We start from the raw sequence: 25,800 nt of genomic DNA, 5'->3' as shown, positions 1-25,800 counted from the left end.
ATTAAAAATTAAAAGCCGCGCGTTTATTGGCTCTACTTAAAGAATCGCCCATTAGGAAGACACATCGCGCAGACAGGGGCAAAAGACAAAGCCCGTATCAGTAATTGGCTTAGCCACAACACAATCGATGTATCCCGCCGTCCTTCCAAAGAACCAATAGAAGTTAAACCCATTTAGCTCGACCCTTGCTAACTTTCCCTTCCACCTAAGCCACGTTTCGCCAAATCCTTGCTTCAACCCCCGAAACACACCGAGCGACATCTAATTTCAACCAATTAGCCATCTTTCAAAAACGTTGGTTAGAAATCGTTTTTATTCCAAGCAATGAAAAGTGTCGTGCCTATATCGACGTAACAAATAATACGATACGTTTATCGTTGAATTTAAATAAATTCGTTTTCCAAGCCCCCAAGAAAAGAAGTTTGTTAACAGGAAGTTGCAGCGCGGACCGGTACATTAATGCGAGATTGAATTCGAAGTTGACGGGAACTACGCGTATTCGGAATTTATGTTTGACTAACTGCCTGTGAACTTGAAACGCGACGGGTTTTAAAGGCTTTGCAGCGGAAGTTGAGGATTTGGGAATCGTTTTCGGGAGGATTAAGGTGACGGAATGACTTCCATTCGGTGAAAATATTTAACCATGTAACGTCGTAAACTTCCCACGATAGAGACGTTATATAAAATAAACAAGATCGACGAGATACGAGATCGTAGGTTTCATAAATCGATCTGCTGGCGCCCAAGGGGAGGTGTTTATAAGATTGTCCGTCCAAGACCAGACGACGATGCTTGTACCGTTGTTGTACACAATCATTTATGTATGCCTACCACGAGTCGCAAAGTACGAAACCACGATCCGTATCTGCACGCGTCCGCCCATTTGGATGTATTGCATGATTTAATAAACCCGCTGGCGGGAGTGTCTTATCTACCATTGAATTCTGATCTACGGTGCACGCGGTGGGCAATCACCGTTTCGCCTTCGCTCGACTGTGACCATGGCAACGTAATTTCGGTACGTTGCCGGCCGTCGTACCGAGTTATTGTTATTTATCGACGCGTCGTATTTCACGGCTCAATGATTATGCGTCCACGTGTCCGCAAATTTGAATACGCGTCGAATCAGTTGTCGGAGCCGTATCAGTCCCGCCGATAACGGACCGATGTATTTACGAGACGCGCGCGAATCGGTGGCGTGCGTCGATCGTTCGACTTGCGACCGGTGCATTAATCCCCCTGACAAATAGCGCGGCGTAAATTGTTATTAAATTGTCATTTTATGCAACGAACGCGCGTATCGTCGACTTCCAGCGCGCAACAGCTTCCTAAAATATGATAATTACCTAGCACAATGCGGCCCGAAATCGTTCGCGCCGCGCTAATAACGGCGCTCGATAATCCATAACCACGATCGCGCTCGATAACTTCTTCCCTTCGTTTGACATGAAACGAATGATCTTTATTTCCACGATTAATTATATCAACGATCGTCTGGACAGTATCTAAAATCTTTCCTACTAATATTACACCTTCTAAATGTAAATATTAACTTTAGTATAATTTCATGTTGCACGAACAGCGCCAAGGGTGGATTTTGAAATTTGCCGGACAATAATCGCCAAACGGCTGTTTACAGACGACTCGCAAAAGAGCGGTAACAACGTCGGTCGCGATAGATCGTTTATCCCGCGGCCACCGCATAATTTAATAATTGAGCGACGTTAATGACAGCGGGTATTAACGTTCCAATAATTCCCGGCGCGCGACATTCCCGTCCATGTAACGCGGCCCGCGGAGTTGCATCGAGTTAACAATAATTTAATCGCATCTGCCATCGATGGCCGGTTCCCCGCCGCCCCTGGACGGCTAACGAGCAAAAGTTGCACGTCGCTCGTTGGCCGGGAAAGTCTCGTTAAAATTTGTTAACCACCTGACAGGACGCGTCGGGGAAGTCCGACAGATAATCGTCGCGCCAGCGGTCCCAACAGAGAGGCGAGGGCCCCGTTCACGCCCAGCCTACCAGAGTTCTGACAGTATCTGCGGGCCCATCGCGGTCCCCAAGTAGCATCTCGAACCCCTCCACGGTGGACAGCCAACGACGGGGAGAACGAACGCATTATAATACCGATCTATATTCGCGAAACGAGACGCGATCCATCACTCGCGCGATCCTAGCCCGCAGCCCCGCCACTTTCTGCTTTTATTGTTTCTCCTCGTCCGGAGAGATTGCCTCCATCGCGGTTATACTGGGTGGCACGTAGAATCTTTACTGTCCACGTGCTCCGACGCGCCGCCGTGCGAAACTTTACGACCGCATTAATCCTAAGGAGACCAAAAAGAGACTCGTCGTGCCCACAATCCCTCGGTATATATTGCTTACTCGGTGAGGGAATATTTTTTTAAAATTATTCGACTCTTGCGTGTCTAATATTGTTGGAATATGGAAATTCGAGCACCGGGCTAATCGCGACATCAGTTTTATCGCACGCCAGTCGTACGATCGATAGAAAGTGCTGAAACTACCTTGGGTATGTAGCGTCAAAGTAAATGTCAAAATAAACATAGAAGACAGCGTAAAAAATAATAATTGTTGCATGCATTGGATAGAGGATGAAATGCCCTTTAAAATGAGCGTTTGTACGAGTCGATAGCTTTATTAGTTCCAGAGATATCGTAATTTTAATTTCAAGTCGATGCGGTGGCTAGTTTCGGAGATACGAGGGTCCGAAGCGTTTGATTACGTTCATTGTGATCAATGAACGCGCGCGCGCGCAAAAATAGTAAACAATGCGTAGTAAATTCTTGGAATTACTACTTCCGCGTCACGCGACTGTCTCGACTCACGTGCGACAAGGAGGCTCGACGCGACGCGTTAGACGGAGACAGCGATAGTCGAATTAAAAAAAATTACCTTTTACATAAATTACGATATCTCGAAAACGGAAAGTCCGATCGACAAAATCCAACAGCCATTTTAAAGGGGAGGCTTTGCCGCTGCCAACAGTGGTTCAATTATTAATAAAACACTAGTAGTTTCGGAACTGTGCAGGTGTAAAGTTTAACTATTTTTAACAAGCGCTGTTAGACTGTTGAGAGGTTGAAATTTATTATCTAGAGGACGCACAGTGCAATTAAAGGTGCGAAGGGGTGATGAAGACATTTTCTATCCCTGGGAAGTGTTGAAGCGTTCGTTCCGTGGGATACAGATGGAACGTAAAAGGCATAAACGGAAGCCAGGGTCGCGTAGGACACGGTTCGCGCGTGCGGCCCGCGCCTTGTCGCGATTTCACGGCCACGGGGCTCCTTTCGCCTCGCTTCCACCGGGACTTTTAATAAACCCGCGGATGAGAGCCGTGCACACGCCGTTGCGTCTCGCTTCACGCTGCGGCGAAACGATATTTGTTCCGTAGAATTGCGGGGAACGTGAAGTGCGCTTCGCATAATGAGGCAGCGAGACGTGCTCTCGCCCGAGAGACGCGTCCGCTCCTTTAGGGCCACGAGATCTTTTTCAGCGGGGCGTTGGGGCTCCGAGGAACTTCGAGATTCGCAGCGACCGCGTCTAGCATTCCGAATCTTGTCACGCGGAAAGACAAAAATCTTTATAAATATCTGGGTTCGCCACGACACGGGGAATTTGCTGAAACAAGGGCTCGAGGGAATCCTCGTATGCTCGGAGTCGAGATCATTTGAGTACCCTTCGTCGAGAGGTAATTGTGGATCCACATTCTCGCGGTTAATTTGATCCATGGTATCCGTTGTAATATTTACGAGAGAAATTGAAGGTTTACCGGTGGCCATTTATTGCTCGATATTAATCCATCGAGGACCCTCGATCCGTTCAATCAATAGATTAAATGTAAGGGAAAGGAGATCTATATGAAGAGGATTGCGAGAACTCCAATACCGGGCGGAAGGAGAGGTATGCTGGGTCAGCGGAAGCTGAACGGAATTATTTTTTCAACCCTTTTGAATTTATCTTCGAAACCTGAAGCGAAAAATTTTACATTTAATCTATTTTGATATTATTCCAAACTAGTCGAAACGATTAAATTATTGCAGTAATCATTTGCATTGTGTGCACCTCATAAAATCTATAAAAATTTAAGTTGTTCCTGGGAATATTCTGATCCAATTTATTAATTTAGACCCATTTATATGGTCCCTGGGTGATATTAACGGAACGAATGGTTAATAAGGGAAGCGAAGGGAGACAATTTGATTGCATTTTCCGTAAAATCGCGACGACAATCGTATTAGCGCCATTAAAATGGTTCGAAGGGGACTCGTTTGAATTTTAAGATTTAAATGGTCCTTCTCGGAAGGATCTGGGTCTGAGTAATCTCGTCTCAAGAGTCTAGACGCAGCCCGGGGCGCCGAACTGCTCCAAAGACGTCGAGAGACGAATCAGCATGCGAGGCATGGCTTCGGGCCGAAGAATCTTTTGAAGCCATTCGTACGGAGGAACCTTCGAAACGGAGTCGTTCCAAGCATATATTTCGCAGCCGGCTACAAAACCCCCGTCGCTGAATGCCATTATGTGGCACTTCTTCCCGGACACCTCGAGTATCGGGGAACACGTAATTACGACCGCCATTATAATACAATTTCTAACGGAACGCACCGTCCCCATCGAATGTTTTCTTAGCAACTTTCGCTAATACGGCAACCGTTTCGTTGGGATCGCCAAGATATCGTTCGAGTACGTGGTTGTACCCGTTGTAAAATCAATATTATCCTTTGACGAATGGTTCCCGAGATACCCGAGCGCGGTTCTCGAGCGAAACGAGCCACGGAATCACAAAGACGATATACATTCGAAGTAAGTTTCCTCTTAGCTCCGGCGAGACGTTCGAAACGATCTTTCTTTGCCCCCGCGCTCGTGCTCCGTTCTCCTCTCCGTCTTTTATCTTAAAATATTTCTCAAACATCCGGTAGATAATACAATTTACACGAACGGCGATATCAAAGCTACCACGTAGTCCGCATGATTTGTGGCATTCAATTTTACTTCCATTCGGAATGCCCGGGGTTCGAGACGCGACTCTCAAACGGGGATATCTTCTACAGATGGAATCCTAAATAGTTCTTTGCGAGGGGAATTTTGATTTCGCCCGCTCTGCATCCCAGACCACCAGACCCGGGGATAGCGCGCGAACCACGCGTCAAATAGCAGGGAAGATCCTCGAAAAGCAAATCGGCATGCGAGCCGCCGCTTCGAGCGGAAAACCTCTTACACCTTCGCTCCCTCTCGAGCCCCGACTTCGTTTCAAATGCCATAACACGGCTTCTATTCTGATCCGATAAGTACCTGTGCAGAGTCAATAATGGAATCGACTAACTGAAAGGCTCATCGTCGAAAAGGTGCTCGGCCGCCGCAATCGCGCTCGATTCACAGATACACCGACCAGCAAAATTCAATGGATCTCACCAATTCTTCCACGAGCGATTCCTATATTTTGCGATCATAATACGTCGGGTTGAGAATCACAATTCTTCAAATTTGAGCTAACACTGGATTTGAAACCTTCAAGCTGTCAAAATCGATTTATTTCCAAGTTCTTCGACTCGAAACTTTTGTTTGTCACCAAAGTTAGCAAGTCCATCTTATGCTCTATTATCGATACTTTTACATAAAAATTAAAGAACATATTATATTCATTGTTACGTAAGTCGACGTGGAAGCTAAATTTCAAATTTACCGATATGAGAATGTTTAAAATTTTAGATGTCTCCTGGACTGATAAGTTTCGTTTTTCTCGTAATAAATCATGAATTTTATCGGTAGTCCGACTTATACGATGACCTAATATTACAAATAGCTAGATTAAAAGCACTATTATGGCTTCGAAATTTTCTGACAGTCTCAGATCACGCAAATGACGACTGAAGATACTATTTACAATAATGGGTCGATGAACTAACATATATTGACAGTGTTTAAAACTTTAGAAGGCGTACAGTACTCGCCAAGAGAGAAGTATGAAACGTTTAAAACCTACTTTGTTTTATAGTTCTCTGTGACTTATAATTCTTCTATCCCAGATAGCGAGGTAATATTTCTCTTGTTGCATCATTTTTCTGAAAGTTTCATAAAACGTAGCAATTGTCCTAAGCGCCCGAGCGGCCGCGCGCACATAAAATAAAGAAGAAAAATGGCGGAAGAAGTGGGTCGCCTTTTTCTCCCTGGTACAAACGCGGCGCGGAATTATATTCGCGCACGGTTCCGATCTTATCAATTATTTCCATCTACGAGGCATTAACTGGGATTCCCTCTTGCGCGCAAATCGATCCCGATTTTATCGGAATGAGCGAAAAGAGGATTCAACGCCGTCGCGGAACGTTTTCAGCTTTGCTTTTGGCAAAGCAAACGAAATAACGATATTAAATGTTGCACACTCGAGCAGATTGTATTGATTGTTTCGTTACAGGTCGAGTCTACGTCAATCCCGGCGACCCCGATAGGGAGGCCGAAAAAAAGAGTAAACATTGCTCGTAATTCGCGACTAGTCGTGCAATTTTTATTGGACGAACCGGTCCCCTACCACGTTCCAAAAATGTTCATGAAGCTCATCGATACGCGAGGCCGAACGTTTCGCGCGATTCTAGCCGAATTTTACATAAAAGCTAACCCAACCGAGGCAAACATGATCGTTTCAAAAGTTAAATTAATCTTGAGAATTTCTGCGGTATTGTGAGCCACGAAAAAGACATTTATGTTGGACTCTATCGACAAAAATAACCAATTCGACTCACCAGTAGCGAATGTGTGCAATTACGATGTTACAATGGATGCAAATGAGACCTCGTTTGCTTTGGGACTGTCGTCCTACGATCGTAGATCGACTGTGGCCGAAGCGTTTGCAAATTTTCCGCGGCGATCGACAATTATTCGGGGGTTCGTCGGACACGATTGGCTCCTCGAATTTTTTCAGGAGGAATACTAACGTTTTCGCCAGAACAAAGCGAACGGGGGACGACGTTTTTGCTAATTAAAAGGGCCGATTCCTAGAACGCGCCGGTTGGGGCTGACTCGCCAGGGTGATGTTTTACGATTGTATTGTTTCGCGAGTCAAAAGGCACCTCGAAAATCTCGCCTGATTGGTATATACACGGAACATTGTCTTTATATACAGGGTTTCTGCCTGCAGGTGGTCAATTTTTCAGAGACTGTGTTCCAAAATAATTTAATAAACGAACTGCAGAGCTACCATTCGTAAACAAACCAATGATTTAATATTACAGAGTCTTCAGGAGCTTGGATAATCAAAGATTCGCTGTATCTTGCGGCAACATTGTAGCATACTTTCGTGTTCCACGATTTCCGCCTCGAGCTGGCAATGTCTGGAAACGCGGCCGCCATTCTGACCCTCTAACGAGCCTCGGGTTGGAAACAAAGGATTTATTTACCGCATCAAGGAGCTCCGGGATCGAAAAGGCGATCTCCATTTACCGCGATTGCGTCTGCCGGTGCACAGATTTCATTGCAACGGGGAATATCGTGCGGATGCGCGCAAGAGGAGGAAGGGTGGATGGCCAGACGCGGAGGAGTGGGGCACTTTTAAACAGGGCAGCGACAACGTTTACGAAAACGCGCGTGTGCGTGTATACACGTAACTGCATTTACGCTGAATCCTATTTACGGTGGGTGAAATCGCATTGGGGGGATCCCATGGCAGAAGTACCTTGGGAATAGCCTCTGTACAGTTATACACCCCTCCCACTCGGCACCCCTTCCTCCTCAACGACGTGGGTGCACCATGTACGCGGATACACACGCCGTCCGCCATTTTTACGCAAGAACACCGAGCGTCGAGCAGTTTAGTTTTTGTAAATTAGTTTTTGGTTTTTAATAAATTTGTTTGCCGCTACACGAAAATTTTGTTTCATACTTTTTTTCAGTATCCACGAGCTCTACTACGTAAATAAATTTCCATGAAATACACTCACTATTGTAGGAGTTATGGGCAGAAACATTGACGTACGATTTAATTTCAAATAATTCGTCAAACGTATGCTGTTTAATTTTGTTTGAAAAAGAATTTGTTTTACGAATATTTCAATATATAAGACTCGATAACCAGTGAGTAGCTTCGTGATTGTGAATCTTGACATCAAGAACTTACAACGAGTCAGACTCGTAAGTCGTGTGAGTAAAATTAATTATTTTCATTAATTACAACGCGATACGTGTCACTCGTATTTCAAAAATAGCCACGGTACCGGCACTGGGAAGCTAATACGAATAATTATGAATCGACCAACGCCATTGAACTAAATCCTGAGCGGTCTAAACTGAAACGTAAATGAGATTCAAATGAAGCCGTACTAATCGCAAACAGAATATAAATGGAACGCATGTGTACCCACAGCCTTTCATCCTTTCGAGCCTCGGCCTAATTTAGACCAACCCATTACGCGACGATGACGAATGGTTTCGAGCTTCTCCCAACTTTCGTTCGCTTCATTAATGGAAATTTGTGAAAAATTCGCTCGATTACAAAACGGAAACGTGTATGCAACTGATTAAATGTCCGATCGAGCGGATGATCGAAGATGACCTCGAGTTGCGTATCTCAACGAGATTAATAACATCCCCGAGGCAGTGGCCTCGTGCAAGAGTAAGCGACGTGGATGAGACGAGCAAAGTTTTATTCGAATAATAGATGACGAACGAAGACACCGTGTAGCGATTTATTCATCGCGTTCGCTCGGAACTTTTATTCGTTCGATGTAATCTCTGATTCAAAGGAAAATGGAAATTAATCGCATTTAAAATTCGCGACTAGATCGTCCAATACGATTTAGAAACGGAGAACAGGATAAGGAGCAAAGCAATATCGAGCATTGGGGGATCTTATTTAACTGATTCGGTTATACTCGCGCTTTGCAAACGCCGCGGGACGAATTAAACCGTTCGAAACGGTAGCGACTCGCGATCGATCCCATAAATCCAACGATTCTTTTGCAATTTATTCACCCAACCGAGTATTTGCAGGCTGCCTCTCGTCCCCCTCGACTACGGGAATGCCGCGAGTAGCGCACTGCGACGTTGTATTACTAAACATATCATTTATTCACCAAACAGTCGGAATGCACGTACGTCGAGCGGGTCGCTGGCCCCTGCGTTGTGCACCTAGCACAATAAACCCGCCGTGCGGCGCATGTTTGCGAACATCGAATAGAATTCAGTGTGGACACGCGTTCGCAAATATCCGCAAATTCTTTCGAGCCTCTCCTTCCATGATGCTATCGAAAAAAACGTGTTTTATTTCTCCCACTGTACACTTGATTGCGCGACCGCGGTTATTGTTTCCGTCTCGACGCCCGGGCGTTCCTTCTGTGCCGTCTGGCTCTGTCGTCGGTCACGAATCGACAGAATCGAACAAATTTTATTTCCAAATAACGAACGACGATTTTACGTTCGGTCGTAAACTGATTTCCATTTACGTTTCGCTCGTGAATAATCTATCAACGGATATTTTAACGCCACGATGACCGAGAGGATCGATTCTTCAACAGATGTCACCTTCATGTTACTAAATTGGTATATAAATAATAAAATCTGATGTTACTCGTGGCAAGAAAAGCTACTGTACAATCGTTACAAGTTTTATATGTCAAGTTTCACTCGTCGTCAAGTCATATATTAAGAGGAACAAATTTAAACAAAATTAAACAGTATACGATTGAAAAATTAAATCGTACGTCAAGGGATTATTGTGTAAATTGACTTGGATTCGCAGAACAATCCAGGGAATCTCGAGAGAATTCTAAAAATTGAACCGAACGACCGGGATGCAGCAAATAACAAATATAGCCTTCCAATCTTAGGATTTCGGATACAGCATCGCCACCGTGCAGTCCAAGAGAGCGCAATTATTTTGGGTAGTATGCAAATCCGGTAAAAGTTGCCAGAAACTGGTATACCCCTCTTAAGATTTCTTATCAAAGGTAGCAAGAGATTCCATGCATAACCGTTCCCGGAATATACGGAAAAATTGTATTCCCTAGGTATTGCCCCTCGCAGCATCCACTTGGACTAAACTCTAATTTAAATTCCGATGCGTTTAGATCCGGAATAGATTCCGGGGGTATCGCGCGTCCGAACGTCGATGCTGGGCGTTGGGTGGCGTCCAAAACGTCGCCCCTCCCCGACAGGATGTTTCCCCTTCGTTGGTGCGGGTGGGGTCGGATTAAAAAATTTCCGCGGCGAATTAGGAAACGCTATTTACCCAGCAATCGTCCGAAACGCTCGTTAATGGATTTCTCGAGCAAGCGTTCCGCCGCGGGATAGACGGCCGAGTGTGCATCAGCCTGTACACTCTCGCCTTGCGCAGCATTTTCATCCCATTCCGTCGGCCTTTTTCAGCCACTTTACCCGACTGCAGTGGCGAACCGCCGACAATGCGGAATAGGAATTTCATTCTGCGCGAAATGCCGCGGTCGCTTCTCGTTTTTTCCTCGGCGGAGCACCCGCGCCTGTCCTGCATCCGGTCCCGCGCCGTGATTACATTCGACTCCGCTCGCCGTGCGTGCGACCAAAGAGAGAGAAACACCACCGACGGATACCGAAATTAACTACGGAGCAAGATCTAATTACCATTTCGCCTCGAGGCGCCTCCCGCGACCGTTGAAATAATCGCGCGTTAAGTGGGGGGACACACCACCCACGCGACTCGAACGAAATCCAAACTCTTATAACGCTTTCGTCTCTTCCTCGTATCAGCGAGTATAATTTTAATTAACTGCGAACCTTGGACTTCTCGAATATCTCCATAAACATCAGTGACGTATTCTTTTAATAAATCCCTCTCCTCTGGTATTATCCCTAAAATTTGGAAGCTATGTCTAGTCAGACCGATCCCTAAAACCTTTGACTCAACCTTGATACATTTTACAGACCGATGTGCACGTGAAAGATTTTTGAAAATTTCCCGTAAACTACAATAAAATACAACGGTGATTTCAACTAATATAAGATTGTAGTAGTTTTTTAAATTCTGTAGCCGCGCGATGCTTTTCTTTCGAGGAGACGGGGGTCAGGACGCTCGGCTAAACCAGAGAACGATTTATCGTGTTGCATTATTTATCCGTGTGCCAGTCGCAGCGACTGCTCCCGAAGTATTCTTTGCGTTTCTAGCTCACGGCTGCTCCATATGAGTCGTTAAATATTAACAGGCGCTCTCCGGATCTCTCCGTGGTGTTTTTATTCCTTCTACTGTTTCTCTCCGATCCTCGCTTCTTAACCCATTAACCTCCAAAAAACTGAGCCACCAGCTCTCGCGGTAAAAAAATGACATAGGGGATTCGAGACGTTATCTATATATCACTGTCATCTGTTCTAATAATTCTAATTATCCAATATAAAATACAAAAGTTTGCGTCTTCTCTACCATTTACTCGTTCCATCTTCCTTTAATCGCAAACGAAGTCTCATCTTCCATTAATCGCGATTTGTCAATCCCGACAAACGAAGAAGGAGCACCGCGGAAGCAACGGATGCTCAGTTTCTAAAAGTAACAAATCGAGGCAGCCTAAAAGTGTAAATCTTCCGGTTGTCTCGCATCGCGGTCGATCGTTCAAAAAGTATTCCCGGGGTAGAAAAGATCTCAAACAGACACCGAGCCGCGGGATCTCGCCGTGAAACGACGTGCCGAGCGGTACGGGGAAGTTAAACGAAGCGAATAAAAGAATTAGACCAGGAAAATTGAATTCAACTGCCTGAAGAGACGGGGACGGAAGTGGTTGAGCACACAAGAGCCGGGTAGACTGAACGGAGAATGTATCGGGCGTACATCTTTAATCAACTTCGATTCGTCTTGTCGAACGTATTCGTCTTTTCGCGTTCTCGTTCGCCCGCCAAAGCAATAACGATAACAAAGTTCCCCGTGAAATTTATTTCCCGTAAACCGCTACGAATGGTGCAATCCCACTAATACCTAGGTCGCTCTATAACAGTACTCGGGGTTGAGTAACGACTATCTAAGAGACAAGTATTGCAACGGAGAAACAAAGATCGATCGCAGAAGGGGTTGCTAGCGTTCGAAGACTAGCGGAGACTACGTACCACGAGGAACATTATTTTAAAAATTCATCGTAAAAGTTGAACAAAGCTCGACCTGCCCGAGGTTGATTGCCTCTCGTACTTTCGTTGAGTCTAACAACCTGATACTGGGCGTTTGGGTGATCGACCCAGATCCGTCGATCGTCGTCGTTGCACCACCGGAAGTTTGTGTTCGCGCGGAGAGGAGGTCCGAGGGCAAAGGCGAAAAGTTGACCCGCGAAGAAAGGAATCGGAGTGTGTTGGATTGGTGGAAGGTGGGCAGCTGAGGGGTGGAGGTCGTGGAACGGGGTGGAGGACGGGCATCTACGAGGACAAGAAATCGAGCGCTAGGAGTCCCGGGGTCGGTCGTTCAGGCTGGTCTTGGACGCCCGCGGCTGTTCTGGTTCTAAGATTACGATCATAACGAAAAACCTTCTCGCTCCCATTGGCCGTCAACTGGACCATCGTTCTCTCTTTCTACGCCCGTGGTCCCGATACCTCCGTCTCCGTTGGTCCCTTCTCGTGATGTTTCCCTTCCTTTTCCATCACGGCGTCGGTCTCCGTATGAGAACGTCCGGCGACGGCTGCATCGCGTAGAGCATTGCGCGCCACGGCATGCATTATGGAACGAGCGGGCAACGATTCTACCGGAAAAATTGCGGACACGCGAGACGGACGCGATCTGCAGCCCGACTACCTACCTACCTCGGTAGATATGTACCTAACCGCCGACCCACCACTCTCTCGCGCGCTAACCCCGCGCTGGTCGCCGGAGAAGATTGCTTTCCTATATTGCGTCCCTCCTCTGTTACGGCTCCTTTCCATTTTAGAAGAAACGCCCGAGATCTCTATAACCCGTCGCCCCCTGATACCCGGGACCGATCATACTCCCGGCAGCAATAAGCAGCCTGTTCGCCAGATCGAACGTCCCCCGGATGTTTGTCGAATTTCAACGATCGACAGCATTTTATTTAACCTCCACCGATCTACGAACCCGGGGATATCCAAGCTATCCCACCAAAACAGAGATTTGTACATGATTCGATTCTGAATCGAGTGTCTAGAAAATCATAATTACAGAAAAGATTTTCTAAAGCTCAAAATTGTTTCCTGAATGTTTTCTAAATGATACACTAGTACTGAATGGATTTATGGGGGCTTGTGTATATGTAAGAATAGATGGTCGATCGAGTAATTGATTTGACTGCCTCTCTATCATTTATTTACTCTGCCGATTTAATATATTCAAAGTCAGGTTCAATAGCAGACCGAGTCTCCACCGTTGTGCATTATTTTGTACATATTATGTTGCTTTACGTATTCGCGGAACGAAGATGTTTAATAATTACGAACAATCATGGAACAAAATCATCCGGCCACGGAAGGCCACCAAGGAGTTATCTCCGCCATACCATTTGGCTGCTTCGCTGTTCTACCTTCGCGTAAACAAGCGAGCACGGTTGGGAGTTGAAAAGAATGGTCCCCAGGGGTACCATGAGGCAAGAGAAATGCTTCTCGACTTCGCGTGTGGACCTCGGTTTTCCCTTTGCTTAGTTTGGTAGTTGTGTGTTGAGTCGAAATTCAACTCGGGCGGATGACGCTGTTACGGGGAGAAACGAAATTCCGACAGGTGGGATCGACGTTCTTTCCAGGATTATATTTTTCACTTCTCGACCGTACGATGGGCTCAGGTGGAAGGGAGATCGGAATTGCGCGACGAGAAGATAATTTTTTTAAAACGCTGAAACTTTCTTCGATATAAACATCCGCTCGTGAATATTTTATTGTGTCGGTAAGCTGCTGAAACGCTTTGCAAAGTAAACGTTACCGAGCCGGATCAGCAGCTCGGAGAACATCGCGGATCGCGAAGGATTAGCTTGATGAAAATGTTAAACGCGTGACGCGAAACCGGGTCCTAAAAATGGCAAAAATCCTTGGAAAATGGATCTATCGTACGTTTGTCAGCTGTATTTTAGGGATAGAAGATGAATCGGTGACAGTTAGTATTAATAACATGGATAATGATACGTTGATGGAATTCAGGAAGTATGTTTGTACTCTTCTCAGGGAAGCGTCGCGATGCAAACGTATTACGCTCTCCGTGTATAAGTAAGTTCTGTTATTACCCATTACTCGTTTAAGAAGCCCTCGATTAACCTCGACCAAATACGCCGCCGCTTTCCCATCGCTGGTGGTTTGTTATTTGGAGTCCTACGATTTGATCGGTCATTAAACAGACCAGTGGTACTCAAACTGAGCTTTCACAACCTTCTCATACAAAGTTAAATGTCTGCAAATAAAAGTCTTACTTGTATGTACCATGTAAAGTCCAACGACTGAATTATTTTACTTAATGTTGATTTCTATCAAATTGATAAATGGAAATCAACTTTCCTTTAAAGCATTTAAAAAATGAGTTAATTTTCACATAATTACATTGACGTATATTAAATAGTTATTAGCAGCGGTCCAAATAATCCACTTAAGGGTTAAAAAATACTGGATATAATAGTGTCTTCTGAAAGATTCGGAGAAACGTTTGAGATTGAAACGAAATGTGAAGCGTGGGGTTGCAAGTTTGAAGACCACTGGCGTAGACGAAGCTATTTGCCCAGCGATTAACGATCGGTCAAGGTAGCCGGGACGGGAACCTTCGAATCTATCGCAGGAAGAGGGGTATTATTTCGATTAAAGCGAACGTTGCCCGGTGAGAGCCCCGGGATGAAGAGAAATTATGGCCAGTCTCCGCGGCGAAGGGTTTAGCGAGGCAAAATTGCTGTCGTTAATCGTGGAGGGTAATCAGAAAAGGAAGAACATCTGTCGCGTAGTTGACAGTGACGCAGCGCGACGCCGAGCGAATTTGTCGTTGCCGGGAAATTCCGCGGGAAACGGGCCCCCGCGGGCGATGATGAAACGGCGACGAGCATAGCAACGTGGCCGTCGACAGAGGTGTTGCAAAAGAAATATGCAACGACAAATCTGCAAACGAGGAAAGCGCGTAACGCTGCGTCCCATTTGCGTCACGGAAAAGCCACGCGCGGGAGGAGGGGGGGAAAAAAACGACGATGAACGACATCCGTCTCTCTCGCGAGGGTCCCCGATGTTATGAGGAACCCGGGTAAAGTGACAACAGCCCCGCGTAACGCTGATGAAAGGGAGGATACCGCGTAATCCTCTCGAGTCCGGTTCTCGCGAAGGGTTTGCGTCAACAGATGCGGCGACGTTTTAAATTTAACAGCGGCCGAAAATAAGCCGCGCCTCTGCAAACGTCTACGAAATTCTATGCACGTTCGCTTTGTGCCCCTTCTAGCGAAATTAAACCGGTCCGTAACGATTCCTGACGCTCGCCACGGATCCGGAAGACACGTTGAAAACGAGCCCCGAAACGTTTCCACGAAACGCAGAGTGCATCGAGTCGATCTTCGTCTCGTACGCGTTGCCGCGGAACTGGGCCGTCCCGGATGCATTTTTCTTTCTATTCTCCTTTCTATCGTTTCTGCGTAGCCGCACGCGAGCGATTTTTTAAACTACCGTTTGAATAAATTGGATTAAATTAAAACTGAAACGTTAAGTTCGTAATACGCTATAGAAGTGAAAGTTAGAGTAGCTAGGGTGGTTTCGTGCTTTCAGGTCGGAGAAAAATAAACGAATTATCACTTTGATCGGTGAAGTACGATCTCCGTACCGCGGGGCACAGCGTTCCCGATAAGAGCAATGCATCATGCCCGGTGACTGAAAATTGTCCAAGTTAATCGTCCGCGAAAAATAAAACGGCAGAGTGTCGTACAAAATGACGAGCACGCGTAATGACAGGCCGCTGGCTTCGGTTGGTAAGATTGATAACTATCCGATGCACCGATCGAAACGAGAAACCCATTACTTATCTCCGGAAGGACTATCATTATGCGCGTTCCCCCACGCCGCACGGTATTTCGAACGATCCCCGCAACATTCGACGCACCGGTTCGGTAGCATAAGAGTAATTAGTTGAGATTATTCCACGTCAACGTTCGGGAAATGAATGTAATCTTGTCGGAACGAGCACGGCCGAAACGATCATTTTCAATTCTACGTCGACGAAGACCGGGCCACGACGGTAATTATATTTCTTCTTCGTCCACCTCCGTTGCTTTAACCCATTAAGTACCAGTGTCCTACATAACCCTTTGCACTCGGAGAATTTTTATTAACGCGTTGGCGCCCGGACGACGCTCGAAATTCCCAACGTCTTAATAAGAACCAAGGATATCAACGGGATATCTGCTTCGTGGCTCTCGAAGATGAAAAATATCAAAAAGTAGTTTTTTCTCGTGCCCGATGGGCCGGGAATAGCACGGTGCACTGTCTGGACTGTCCATAATTTACCGTGTCTCCCAAGAAACCGAAGAAAACTCGACGATCTCGGGACTGGTGGAGGAGTTTTTCTAGAATAATGTGCTCGCAAGGACACTCACCTGGAGATGGATCTGTCCGTTGTTGTCGACCCATCCGATGACCATGTCAGTTCCAAGCTCGCCGTCATCCTTCGTGAAACCGAGACTCACGTAGCCGAGGGTCTTCGCTTGAATCTCGAACAGAACATCTGTCTCGTCGGGCGTCCAAAGAAGTAAGAAGTTATTGTCCAAGATAGCGCTGTGTTTCCACTCGACGGAAAGGACACCGCTGACGGAGAGGAGGAGGAGGAGACACGACGCGATTACGGTCTTCATCTTAACGGCTGATGACGCTTCAAAACATCTGCAACAACAGAATTATAGTGTCATTAGTGTTTTGCTGACCCGTCGGCGAAAAACAACAACAGCACGTTCCGCAATACCGCGTGTGAATGAAATTAACCTATTCCTTCGGGCCAGGTACGGTGCACCCGAGGCCTTTCCAGGTGTTCGAACGTATCACGTCATATTTTATCGGTGTATCTTCCCTCTTTCCTACATAAGTTATACATTCTCGGTAATCGACTCGAGCAAAACGCTTCGGAACGAATTAACCGCGCTAGTCGAGAACGTACCGTGTACTGTTACGGCTTACCATATTTGCCAGCGACTCGGCGCATGGACTGGCAGCTTCCGTTACCACTCTTAACGCCGCAATTACAAGTACTTCGAATCCTTACACGGCGAAACGCCTCGCCACGCGAAACGATAGAATTTTTCCGGCGCTCGTTAATGGTTCGCGCTTTAACCATCTCGGCTCTGGATTATTTCCCCCACGAATAAAGAAAGATATTTAGTTTAAATATTCACACGGATTAAATTTTTATTTATCAGTAACGTCATCGGAGCATGCGTTTTCCATATAAGTAATAACAGGTGCAGGCGATCTGGATGGAAAGGTGTATGACACCGAGGAAACAGCTGGATTTTTCAGAAACAGCTGTTTAAAATGTGTGTTTTTTTTTATAGCAGATTTTATGGTTAATGGTTCTAGTTTGCAAATATCTTGCAATTCGTCTTGTGAAGCTTGTTAAGACGATGCATAAGACTTCACGGAGACGTTTCGATTGCTAATTTTAATTCCAACTTCTGGGTCGACCGAGTACTACCCCTCCATGATCTACATGAACTCCGTGGATCGCGGATGGGGGGCACGAAACGGTCCGCTAGGTCTGAAATTAGGACCTGGTAGGCTGTCTCCGGCACACCGAAGAATTTTAATCAAGAGAAACCAGGCCGTTGATCGCGGAATTCGTTACGGGCGTCTTTGTACACGGTCGTCCCGTTTGTTTTAAGGACGTCGTTTTGATACGTCGACCGGCGTCTGTTATCAGCCGCCGCCAGTGATTAAAGTTCGCGTTCCGCGCGCGTCGTTAACTAATAACTCATTTTCAGGAAACGAAGCGCAGGCGAACGGGGAACACAAGGGAGCAGCTGACCCGAGCGGCGTATCATTTGTTCTATTCGATTCGGTGTCCTTAACAATGATCGACGCTGACCTTAATTCCTGATCGCGGCGAAGCGATTCGATTATCAGAGACGACGCGATACCGCGGATATATCCTCGTCCGGCTCTTTGTGAAGTCGCGTCGATCTGATCGCTATCAATTTCACTTTGTTTCCAGGGAGTATCCCGGCGCTATCGCGAGCGGGTCGACGAGTATAAAGTAATTAACGTCACGGTTGAATAGATGCGCGAACAAAGGAGAAATCTCGCGTGTAAAAAATTCGGAACGCGGTCGAAAGGTCCCGTGACGATCGAGCGAGTCGCGATTTAGTTGAAGAATTAAAAACGAACATATTATATGTAAGTGTCCTGCTGTTAAATTTCAAAACAAAGGGTGAACGAACGCGCTAGAAGGGGAGGGAATTGGATTCGAGGGTCGATTAAAAATTCAACGACCGCGATCGCGACGAAATAGCTGCGACGGTCCTCGAAACGACGATCGTTCGAGCGGGAAACTGGCGATTGTCGGGTCCCGGGGTAGGGACGAAAAAGCAGATGGAGGACCTGTCCCCGAAATCTCTTTTGTCCGCGTGCGTGCAAACATCCGCTTGGTAAATCAGCAGGACGCTGTTAAGAGAACTGTCAATGCGAAAGCGATCGAATCGATTAATAGTAACGATCGTGTAACGCTTGAACGGGGCGATGCAAATCGAGGGGAGGACGCAGTTACGAAGTGTCAGACGAGTGGTGGCGCGTTGGCAATTCAACTATTCGTTTTGCGCGGCTGGGAAAGCAGAGAATTAAGCGCTTCACAGAGACCATCGATTGGTCAAATGCGCGGCCGACTCGATGTTTTTCGCCCGCGAATCGCGTTGCTCCTCGGCCACGTGGCACGTGCAATTTTCAGCCCCGCGAACGACCGGTTTAATTAACGACCACAATGGTACAGCGCGTCGTTTAAGTAACGTCATTGTTATAGCGGGTATCGATTCCGGTGACTCTTTGCATGGCGATTGACTTCGACTTTGGAAACGTTAAATTCGGACGAGTAGAATTTCGATGTCGCTAAACAGTGGGGGGAAGATGAATAAAAAGTTCAGAAATAATTTTTGTATAATATCCCGTACAGAAAATAAAATAATCGGGTAACCCGCTTATCGGACGCTTTAATGCGTATTTCATCAATTTGAATTAAATTTGATCAATTTGATCAATTTGAATTAAAAATGATTCCGATTTGATTTCAGGAAAAGAGGAATTCTAATCTATTAAGTGGAATAGAAAATAGATTTTATCGTAGTTCTTCCACGTATAATTTTCAGTTAACGAACCTGCATCGTTAACTCGAACTTTACGTTTCAAGCATCATCGACCACTAAAAAAGAGGTTATCTAGAATTGCATGTACAGGAAACTGGCTGACGTATGTTTGAAACTCCGTGCAGTTTCCGCGGCGTAGTTTGATTGCTGGTCGAACTTCAACTATTTGTATGACCTTATTTGAGGTTTCCAGTCTTTGGAATCGAAGTTTCCGCGCTGTACCGCGTCAGAAACGGTTATGCTTCAGAGGTCCGTGGTATAACCGGCGCAAATTACACCGTCACTTGACCGAGTTCGAATCTGCCAGTACAAAGAACTCCTCTCAAATCGAAAATTCATTTTTTTTCCTTATCATTCGTATCCCTCTTCGTATTTAATCCAGATTTCGATAACGGAGAAATGCGTATTATACGTCGCCATGTTTGTTCTCCGTGGAAAATCAATATCAAGCAAAGAGCATTAAATCTATTTATTATTATTTATATATATTTTACGCAGTCCACTAAAATTCGCTCGAAGCTCGCGGATTATACGGTTCCAATTTGGTTTTCACTGTGCTCGACAGGGTGCAGTATTTATTACATAATTGACGAGATCAATTCACCCTCAATTGACAAATTCAATTTATCGATTCCTAGCCATCAATTGCAGAAACAATCAAACTTCAACAAGGACAATCAAAGTTTAGAAGGAGATTCGAGATGAAGTACGCGAAGTTTCAAGTAGACCAATACCATCCCCGATCAGACACGAGTCGTTTTGTCCCTGTTGTAGTGCTTGCACAGTGATAGTATACAACGGCAGTTGAAATAATGAAGCCAATAACTACCCTATTTTGGCCATACGATTAATAATTTACGTGACATGTGTCGTCGATATATTAATTAAAAACTGAGCACCTATCTGAAAACTGTATTTGTCACCGAACTTTTAATATTAAATATCATCTGAACTACTGTTTAACAAGTAGTTTATCGTAATAATCGCTGGTTCCAATGTTCCAAGCTCTATCGCTGCACTAAACCTCATTGACAAGTCAGAGTTGCATTTAGGCACCTTCGCTTGTCAGATATCATCTCCTTCGAAATCAATTTATCGGGAAACGCGTAATAGGCCGAGTTACGCGCATACGCTGCTGCACATTTCCACCATCGGTCGAGATCACGCCTCGGAGTCGAACGAGATCACGTCCAGCGACGTCGATCCTCGATCTTAACGACCCTGGCTCGAAAGGAGCGCAAACAGTCGAAAGTTCAATCGTTATCCGGTTCCTCGAAGCGACCCGTGTCCGATACACAGAGTTTGCGGTGCGCGAATCCACTCTGTGTTCCCCATTTTGCCCTACGGTGGATCCAATGCCTATTTCTCGGTCATCAACACTCCACTCCGCCTCTTTTTACTCGAAACTTTCGAAATTTGGCACGCATAAAGCACGAAACGCAAAATAAAATATTGAAAATACTAACGTGCTTCAAATTTTTGCTGAAATAGATCGGGATAAATATAATCGTCATCCACCTCGACGTTAAAATTCTTTGTATGCTTAGAATTTTAAGGGGATATCAAAATGCAAAACCACGCGTGAGATTGATACACCAGGCAATAACAAATATTCTGACGTTGGACGGGGCGCTCGTTGCGCGGTCGAAGTTCTTCAAATTATTCAAATTGCTAAACTTCGTTACGAATTAACGAACGTCCCAATAACCAAATTTCGTTACCGCTATGCAAGCATAACAATTAACTATCAATTAAGAATATAATTGCTCGTAAATCTCATGAATGCGGGTACCTAATTAGCGATATTGAATCAGAAAGCAGCGAACGATTTTACGAAATCTGTCAAACTTTATCAACGTACGGCATAACCGGGCATCAAACTTGCAGAACTCTTCGGCCCACAATGGAGTATTCGCGCTGTAAATGAAAACTTTCGTTGTGTGGGCTAATGGAATATATGAATAAAAAAACTATTTTGACCAGCTTTTTCGACGTCTACTTTTCAATTTTCTAATTTCCTTCGAATAAAAATTGTTTAAAATAGAATTCCGCGATCCATAAAGTACTAGGAGTGCTTTTATATCGGAAAATGGCTTTGAGTGCGTCACGGTGCGATCCCGAAAATCCGCGCTTATGCGTTTTGGCGCGAGGCAGGCACGGGCCGCGTGATTTCGGCAATTTTACGGTGCTGGCGGAGGAACCGGCAATCTGAAAACGATCGATTCAATTAACAGTAACAGCGGTGTAATACGCGCCGGATGCGAGGTGATGCATCGGCAGTAGCAGCTGTCGCGCGGCAACTCGAATCGCTCGACCGTACGTAGAAGCGTCAACTCAAATTGAGAGGACAGTGGAGATCCGCGAAACGAAAATGGTGTGGCGCCAGGGTAGCGGTGTCGGGGGTTTCGGAGGGCGAAAGGTGACACAGAGAGGGATCTGGTGAACAGGGGGTGAGGAGGGGAGGGTCGGCGGGGCTTCGAGGGCGACGCAGTCGGCGGAGGTGAGCCTAGCTAACACACGACTACCACGGACGGGTTTGATTTGCGGCGTGTCGTTCAGTCGATTGCTCTCAAATTGCGTCCAGCGCCGGTGGCATCAACCTGGAACGTACCCCCAATACATTGACGCCCACGAACGTCGGAGAGGCCTTTTCCCATCGATGCACGCTCGCGCATCCGCCTATTCTCCCCTTTCGCGCTCCGCAAAACCAGCTATTCTCCGGCCTCTCCCTCCCCTCGAGCCTCGACCCACATCACCGTCGACGCGCCACCTCCCCCTCGTCATCCCTTCCAGCACTTCGCCGTTGAACTCCTCTTAAAGTTAAATAAATCGCCAAGTGCTTGCCAAAGCGGCGAAATCGAAATCGGTCGGGCGCGCGTGCACGCGTTGGCGATCCCGAACCCGACAGAGGATTTGTTTACGACGAGGGTCGAGCGAAATGAAATCTCGTTGTGTCCCGATCGATTTTGTCCACCTTTTTTTCCTTCTCTCTCTCCCCGAGCTCTTCGAGAGGGTAGTTTTCGTTTCGGAAGAATTACGACGTTAGTTTATGTGGGTCGAGCGATGCGCAGTTGGTGGCTTTGGCGGCGCGACAGGGGTGGTCGTGCGCGACTTCGCCAGGAAATTCCAACTTCTAAAGCAGTCAATGTACAGAACCGTCGAGCCCGCCAGCGGCTCGGCCCCGGATAAATAAAGCACAAAGCGTACGGCGACTGTCGAGTGCAAAGCTCGAGTCCATTCTTGCGCGATGCGACGACGAAGCACAAAAGCTCGCGCGACCGGGACACGCTCGCTGGGAATCTCGTATTTGCGGATCAGCCGCGGCGAGTCTATCCAGAAGATCGCGCAAGAACGTCGTGGAATTCGCAACTTCTGACTGGAAATTCTTAACTTCCAGTCTCGAATCAAATTCTGCCGGTCCATTCAACCGTGTACGATTTCCGGACGGTCGGATAAAGAGAACGAATGGGAGAAGAAATCGTCTAACTGGCACGATTTTCGACGGTCGATCGTTCGCGTTAGAAATCCCCTTCGATGGAGAAAAGTTCCAACGAAAACCGTGCGACGAAATCCCGGACGTTTGCTGGCGGTTCGACTCAATTTTCGATAGAGTTCCCGAATCTTTCCTTAAAAGTATTGTATTTATCTTTCTTTTTTTAATTATTTTTATCGTAGTAAGGGGACCAGATTAGTCTATTCCAGATTAGACTATTCTAAATCCAGCAGCATGAAATATCGACGACCCCACTTGTAGCATCTGCAATCGATGAGACGGAAGCAATAAATCGCGAAAGGTTTTTTTGTAGTTGGTTATTAGTGCTCCGTTGAACTCGAAAAAGAAGAGGGAGGTTGTATCAGCTCGGTGGAATCGCATGGTAAAAATCTCCGTTGCCGTACGTTAAAGAGGCTGATATGTAATTTCTGCGGATGACATCGGAGATAAGCGCGACGCGTAATATTACAAAGCTGCGCCCCCGTTAGCTTTTAATCCCCGAACGAATTCCAGCGTTATCGAGAAGTAGTTAAAAACAACGCGGAGGCGCACGGTATCGGTCGATGCCGGGAGTATCAAGTTTTCGAACCTGAAACTTTTAAACGAAGCCCCTCTTAGGGTCAACGAACCGAGAACGGTGACGTCCTGGGGCGAAGACAGGGTCCTGGGTCTCATCCATCCATCAACCTGACACCGGTCGCCTTACACTTTTCTCACAAAAAATCATATACCTGGCCGACGGAGCACCAATTAACGCCCGTGAAATCGTTCGGTGTCGCGCCAAGACGCCTGGAACTCGCTCTAAATTCCCGTCTCTATCACGGGACACCGAGGTCTAAACGTTGAAACGTTTAAGGTCGGTGCTGACGCGATGGAACCTAACGAGGCGTACAAGGAGAATACGTTAATGGGACCGTCTGTGAATTTCTCCGCGACAACTGACCGCGAACCTGCTACAGGTTCCGGTTCGGTTACCCGGGCGGAGACATCGATTTCTTTCGGGGAATTGAATTTTTCTTATTAAGGAATTGGGTAAAGTGGCGCGGCCGATCGAACGCTCGCTTTTTAACCACTTTCCTGCCGAGTTTCTTTCGGTAATTGGTTTGCGTAACGAAACGCTTTCCCATCTCGCTTTTTAAATGTTTAACACTACCGACACCGAGGGTAGGTACTTTTATACTTTTGGATCCGTTTAATAATCATCACTCGGAAATAGCTCAACCAGTGATAGATTGCTTCCTTAATTCGTTAGAATTCCGAAAACCTAATAAACTGTATTCCAACACGAACAGATTGATATTCAAATAGAAGCTATAAGAAGCTTCACCTCAGGGATGCTAAAATTACTCCAAGTTGCAATTAAGAGACGCAGGAAACGGTTTTACAACAAGAACGGGGCAACATTAATATAGAAGCTGGAAGAAAGTTAACACGAAGATGTCAGAACTGGGACAGGTTATAATTAAGCGACGTTGCGGATATATCAACGTAAGAAGATGCAAATTACCTTTCTTTCCAAAGTTTTTTGAAACATCGGAGCTACGCACGAGTGACATAGATTACCTGCGTCCAACAAAAGTATTGATCGAAACGACTCCGGGGTTCGTTCGGTCCAAAATTTGTTCAGTTATTCGGCGGACCATCGTCGGGTTTCGATCGATCGGAATTTCGACGAAAATTTGCTACAACGTTCACGGATAAAAGATGCAACGAACGAACAGGACGGAAGAACCCCGCCATCCCTGACCTCGTTCTACAGTTTCATCAAGACGGAAACGACAAAAGAAGTCCGTGGTAATGACGGTACAGTCTTTCGAGTCTTATCTATACGGCAAAAAGAAGACGCAGACGGAACAAAGATACTGTCGCAGCATGCTAATTAAATTTCTCGAGGCACGATTTACAAAATCTGTAATTCTTTATATTCCGGGCCGAGGAAATACGCGACTTCGTTGCAATTACGATTCGCGGGTAAAAGATACGGCCTGAGGGAAACGAGCCTCGATAAACCACGCGCCATTATTTTTTATCTACGCCGAGAAAGAATCTACGATCGCGGCAGCGAGCCGTTTTCAGCATTACCGCCTCGTTTTAGGGAAAGATATACACACCGGGCAGGAATAAAATATTCATTACGCGTAACGTGACCAGCAGCAATTAACACGGTACGGCACCGAGCGTCGGATCGACAATAACTCGTCGTTGCAGCTGGCGTTCGGTTGCACTTTGCGTTCGGATGCGACGATTCTCAGACCGAACGACCACCGCCGTGAAAATTAAAACGTCTGCCGTATCGAACGAAAAGCTGTCGATAAACGCGCGTGACAAGCGAAACTCGTTCCACGATCCACGACACCCGTATCGTTTTATCGCGGCTTTTGCTTTTGCTCTCGCGTGTTTTTCGACACGGTCACGTGTCCTCCCGCGATTAGCGACCGCCGGTATTAAACGCGCTGCAGGGCAAATAATTCTTCCTTTTTAACGAACCCCGATACAACCTCCACGTTTAGTGCTTTAATATTTCTGCGGATCTACGATGAAAGCCGCTGACGACGCGTGCAGATCACAGCCACGCGATAAAAAAAGAAAGAAAATACAGGTTCACGCGACGCCAAACTATTCGAGACCCGCCCGACGAGTTTATTTTATTTTTTGTCGACGAACCGGGTCGTTTCGAGGCGGCGAAACTTTCCCGTTGATCCCGAGCTTTTCCGTTGCGTCATTCTCCACCGACGTCACGTCTGACCTTAGCCACAACCTTACCCCGCGGCTCGAAAGGTCACGCAACTCGGTGTTTAAAACGGTGGTGGTTCTTACCTCGAAGTTGTCGCGAACGCGACGCGCAAGAGACGTCTACCGTGCGCTAATTAATAATATAGCGTTCGAAAGTAACAAGGGGGGGAGGGGGGTAGCGCGACAAAATATGCCATGCTTTCTGGCCCCCGGCAAAGAGGTATTCGAGAGCTGGAAAGCCGATAAGAGGATTCCAGGATCGGCGAGTCTAGCAGTAGGAGCGTTGCTCTAAGCCGGCGCGACCCACTTTTTCCGCAGTTTTCCATTTT

The 25,800-nt window shown here is 46.3% G+C and overlaps 1 protein-coding gene across 2 annotated transcripts in view; it reads right to left on the bottom strand.

Annotated features, from left to right (window-relative positions):
• Window positions 1-25,800, bottom strand: part of LOC122395832 (MOXD1 homolog 2) — a 221,614-nt gene that overhangs the window by 87,402 nt on the left and 108,412 nt on the right. For both annotated transcript variants that reach the window (XM_043393723.1, XM_043393722.1), the window contains exon 2: window positions 16,501-16,783. In XM_043393723.1, coding sequence (XP_043249658.1) covers window positions 16,501-16,755 — 255 coding nt within the window. In that variant the 5' untranslated portion in view covers window positions 16,756-16,783. The remainder of the gene's footprint in view (window positions 1-16,500; window positions 16,784-25,800) is intronic.

The sequence above is a fragment of the Colletes gigas genome, unplaced genomic scaffold (assembly GCF_013123115.1).
Source record: "Colletes gigas isolate AHSC1104 unplaced genomic scaffold, ASM1312311v1 Colletes_gigas_Sc00006, whole genome shotgun sequence".
Lineage (NCBI taxonomy): Eukaryota > Metazoa > Arthropoda > Insecta > Hymenoptera > Colletidae > Colletes > Colletes gigas.
Note: the sequence above shows the minus strand (reverse complement) of the source record. Positions and strands in the feature narration are given on the sequence as shown.